The sequence below is a fragment of the Gekko japonicus genome, unplaced genomic scaffold (genome assembly GCF_001447785.1).
Source record: "Gekko japonicus isolate JY-2015 unplaced genomic scaffold, Gekko_japonicus_V1.1 scaffold2906, whole genome shotgun sequence".
Lineage (NCBI taxonomy): Eukaryota > Metazoa > Chordata > Lepidosauria > Squamata > Gekkonidae > Gekko > Gekko japonicus.
In genome coordinates this window covers 77,816-82,805 of record NW_015161495.1, presented here as the reverse complement: position 1 = coordinate 82,805, position 4,990 = coordinate 77,816, and the positions used below count along the sequence as shown (strand labels likewise).

The 4,990-nt window shown below is 50.1% G+C and overlaps 1 protein-coding gene across 1 annotated transcript in view; it reads right to left on the bottom strand.

The window, feature by feature from the left end:
- LOC107125732 (zinc finger protein 184-like) overlaps positions 1 to 4,444 on the bottom strand; it is a 38,081-nt gene extending 33,637 nt beyond the window's left edge. The window contains 2 exon segments of the mRNA XM_015429185.1: positions 118 to 296; positions 4,375 to 4,444. Coding sequence (XP_015284671.1) covers positions 118 to 296; positions 4,375 to 4,444 — 249 coding nt within the window.
- Positions 4,445 to 4,990: the final 546 nt, after the last annotated feature.

The window sequence follows — 4,990 nt, the reverse complement described above, 5'->3', positions numbered from 1 at the left end:
TTCCCTACAGAGAGAACTCTCAGCTCCTAGTCGGCTTCCTTCCCTTTCTGCATAATCTGACTGCTCACAGAACACCTTTTTGGTCTTTGTGGCCCCACCCGCTCTGCTCTCCCTCACCTTGACAAGGAAACAGGCAGAAGAAGAGGAGATCCTGACTGCCATGTCCCCAGAGATGGAGAGCTGGGCCGGAGAATGTGGACTGGAGACCAGTGTCCAGGCCGGGCCCCCGGCAAAAGGCTTCCTCCTAAACCAGGCAGAGAATATGAAGCAGGAAGGCGAGGTGAGAGAGTTTCCTCCTGGGAATCACAAAGGGCAGAAAATGTGGGAAAGGATACGCTCATAATTCCCCTCTCCTCAAAGGCCTGGCTTCTTTGTTTATTCATTTAAAATATTAATTCGTTGCCTTTCTGCCTTACAGAACTCAAGGCGGCGGACAATGTAAACAGAACATAAAACCTAAAAATCCACAAAACACGTCAAAGGCCATGAATCAAAACCACAATTTAAAACTGCTGATGGGCAGAGAAACTATACTAACTGAATACCGTCCCAAATACAATCATCTTCAGCTACCTCCTTAAGGTGGAGAGTGAAGAGGTCGGGTGCACCTCCCTGTGGAGATAGTTCCATAACCATGGGGCTGCCACTAAGGAGGCCCTGATTGTGTACATACCAGAAAAGCTTCTTTGGTCAAAGGGATAGTGTAGAGGGCCACATTCTGTGATCTTGATTCCCAGGCAGGAACTTATGGGAGAAGATAGTCTTTCAGGTACCCTGGTCTCAAACCATATAGGGCTTTAAAGGACAAAACCAGCACCTTAAATTTGGCTTGGGAGAAGGTCAGTAGTCAGGGTAATTACTGCCTCATTTGGAACATTTGTGTACAGTTCTGTCACCAATGATCCCTCTAAGCTGTGGAGTCTTGTGAGCGAAAATTCTGCTTTGTGAGCTACTGGCATTAAAGTTGTAACCGAGTGACTTGCCTGCTGCATAAATTAGTTTGCTCTGGAGCCATCCCTTCCTGAGCTGAGACAAAAATGTGTGAGCCGGAGGCTAAAAAACTGTGAGCAGGCTCACACTAACTCAGCTTAGAGGGAACACTGCAGTGGTCACCTATTCTCAAAAAGGAGACTGCAGAGCTGGAAAAAAGTACAGAGGAGATGATGAGGGGGTTGGCACACCTTCCCTTGGAGGAAAGGTTGAAGAGTCTGGGGCTTTTCAGTTGAGAAAAGGGGCTACTAAGGGGGGGGGGATGTGATAGAGGTTGGAGTGGAGAGAGTTGACAAAGATAACTTTTTCTCCCTCTCCCAAAAGACTAGAACTCGAGGGCACCCGTGAAGCGAACGGGCAGTAGTTTCAGGATGGACAAAAATAAACCCTACTTTACACAGAGAGTGATTAAAATGAGAAATTCCCTGCCTGAGGATGGGGTGGTGGCCAAAGGAATAAAGCGGCTTTAAAAGGGGGTTAGATAGGTTTATGGAGGATATGTCTATCACGCAGGGCTCTTTTTGTAGAAAAAGCCCAGCAGGAACTCATTAGCATAATAGGCCATACCCAACAGCAGGAACTCATTAGCATATTAGGCCACACCCCTGACAGCACAGCTCATTCACATATTAGGCCACACCCCCATGTTACCAGAAGTGTGGTCATCCAGCCACACCCACCTTTTGCTTCTTATTCTCTTTACCTTGTTTGTTGTCAAAACCCAGGGCCTTTTTTTGTAGCAGGAACTCCTTTGCATGTTAGGCCACACACCCCTAATGTAGCCAATCCTAATGAGTTCCTGCTGTTGGGTGTGGCCTATTATGCTAAAGATTTCCTGCTGGGCATGGCCAACTCGGGAGCCAGCCGGAACTCCGTTCCTGTGCGTTCCTGCCCAAAAATAGCCCTGTCTATCAGTGTACTACCAGCCATTGGTGGCTGAGGGGAACCTCCACATTCAAAGGCACGAAACGTCTGAATCCCAGAGCCAGGAGGCAACCCCAGGGGAAGGCCTCAGCCTCCACCTTGTTGCTTGCCCTCCAGAGGAACTTTGTGAGACAGGATGCTGGACCAGATGGACCCTCACTGGCCTGACCCAGCAGGGCTCTTCTTATGTTCTTACGGACCACTGTGACCAAACCTGACTGAACCAGGAACGGACACAGCTGACACACTGGCCACAGCTGATCGAAAGCACTCTGAACGGCAGCAGCCACCTGTGTCAAGAAGCACTGCCAAGCGGCAAAACTAACTGTTCCAGGGGATTGTAGCCCCATCCGAGGCAAGGAAGTTTTCGAGTCCCCGATGTGCCTTCCTACTAACCCAGAGCCCTTCTGCCTTGTCAGGGCTACGTTTCAGCCTGTTCACCCTCATCCAGCCCATTACCGACTCTCAGCACTTTTCCCATGAATCCCCCAAGAAAAGTGCGCGGACTCTAAACTGGGAGAACCGGGTTTGATTCCCCACTCCTCCACTCGCACCTGGCTGGATGACCTTGGGCAAGCCGTAGTTCTGACAAGAGCTGTCCTTGAAAAAGAGCAGTTTCTGTCAAGAGCTCTCTCAGCCCCACCCACCTCACAGGGTGTTTGTTGTGGGGAGGGGAAGGGAGAGGAGTTTGTAAGCCACTCTGAGACACCTATGGGTAGTGAAGGGCGGGGTATAAATCCAATCTCTTCTTCTTCCAGGAAGAAGAGCCAGTTTGTGGTGTAGTGGTTAAGTGCGCGGACTCTAATCTGGGAGAACCGGGTTTGATTCCCCACTCCTCCACTTGCACCTGGCTGGATGACCTTGGGCAAGCAGTAGTTCTGATAAAAGCTGTCCTTGAATAAGAGCAGTTTCTGTCAGAGCTCTCTCAGCCCTGCCTACCTCCCAGGGTGTCTGTTGTGGGGAGGGGAAGGGAAAGGAGTTTGTAAGCTGCTCTGAGACACCTCTGGGTAGTGAAGGGCGGGGTATAAATCCAATCTCTTCTTCTTTTACCACACAGGGTGTCTGTTGTGGAGAGGGGAAGGGAAAGGAGTTTGTAAGCCGCTCTGAGACACCTTTTGGGTAGTGAAGGGCGGGGTGTAAATCCAATCTCTTCTCCTCTTCTTCTTCTAATCCCTTCCTTATTTCTTCTCTGCTGTTTCAGGGGTTGTCGACGGGAGCAGAGGAGGTGCCATTAGTCCCTTGGCAGAGATTTCTCTATTGTGAGGTGAAGCAAGAGAGCGTTGGAGGTTCTGCTTTGCTGGGTGAGGAGGGTGTATTTAATGGGGCATCTTTTAGCTTTGTTTTCTCCTCAGGAATATGTCCAAAATCCGAGGGCTGCTTGTACATCACTCTTTAGTCTGCAGAGAGGGGATGTGTGTTTGCCGGGAGCGTCTCCCGCCATTTAAAAAGGTTCATCATTAGGAATCCAAACCAGCACTTTGAGTTCTAGACAGGAGGCAGGAGGAGCAGAATATGAAACATATATGAAGAATGATGTATTCAATATGTTGTTGAAGGCGTTCACGGCCAGAGTTCATTGGTTGCTGTAGGTTTTCCGGGCTGTCTGGCCGTGGTCTTGGCATTGGAAGTCCTGACCTTTCGCCAGCAGCTGTGACTGGCATCCTCAGAGGTATAACGCAGAAAGGTGGAGTACTCTCTGCGTCAAGGTGAGAACAAAAATGGTAGGCAGGTAATTTATATCTACTCAGGAAGGTGGGGTAGGGCTGAGTCATGATCTTGTAGGTGTTCCCCAAGGTATGAACGTGCTAATGGAGGAGCTTTCATGAGGAGATTCTTTTGCATATGGATTGGCTGTTGAAATTCTAATCTTATCTGTAGTGCTGTTGTAAGGTATAGAACATTTTGTGTTTTTCAGGACAGGAAACCATGCCCTATATATTTTTAAACTCTCCTCTTTCTCACATTGATAAAGAGAGTACTCCATCTTTCTGTGTGAGACCTCCGAGGATACCCCACAACACTGGTTTGGCCCATGCAGCCGAGCTCCATATAATACCAGCTACTGACATTGGGTTGTCTCGAAGAAGTTCATTCCCTTTCTGCTTTTTATTTATTTATTTTTATTTATATATTCGGCTTATATACTGCCCTGACCCCAAAGGGTCTCTGGGCGGTTTACATAGAGGTTTCTAATGTTGCTTCCCTAACTAAGGCCACATAATACGGGACGGGGCTGCCTACCGGCACCCAGGTGGTGGGCTTGCTGTTCTCCGGCTCGACTCCTTCTTCTGGGCGGTCTTCGGGTCTGCGCTTCCGTCCTGGTGTCCAGGGGTAGGACTTTTTTCCATTTCATGGTGGCTACCTTCGGCGAGTCCATTCTAGTGCACGGTCCATGTCAGCTCCGGCTTCGGCTATGTCCATTTCTGGCTCCGGCGCGCCTGCGCTTCCACGTCAACGCGCCTTCCGGCTCCACCATCATCCGACTCAGCCACTCGATGTTGCGCTCACTGGCCACCAGGGCTCGCTCCATTGACCTTGCCGCCGCTGCCTCGTCGCACCGCTGCCAATGTTCTACCGCCGCCGCCAATGCCTCCACCACACACCTCTACTCGCTATTTTAACTTGCTTTCGAACCGCTGGGTGGGCAGGAGCTGGGACTAGGGCCGGGAGCTCACCCCGGCCGCAGTGGGTCTTGAACAGCCATATGGCTGTTCATTGTTGTCAATTTTGTCCCCCGCCCCCCGGGGGGGGGGGGGGGGGGGTCGTCGCAGATTTCTTAGAGACTAGATAGGGGCTCTGACCTTTTGTTAGTGAGGTTGGTGGGTTCTGTTCTGATCCTGGTTTTTAGGCCCTCTGTTTTGTGATTCTCAGTGCTTGCTGTATGTTAATCACTCTGGATTTAGCATCATCTGTTTTGCACCTGGGGGGAAAAAGCCTATCTAACTTCCTGGGGCACAGGCCAAAGGGTCGGAGGAGCCATAACAAAAGAAGGCCCCATTCTCTCCAAACTCAATGAGGGTTTAGTCCAGTGTTCCCTCTAAGCAGAGTTAGTGTGAGCTAGCCCACAGTTTTTTAG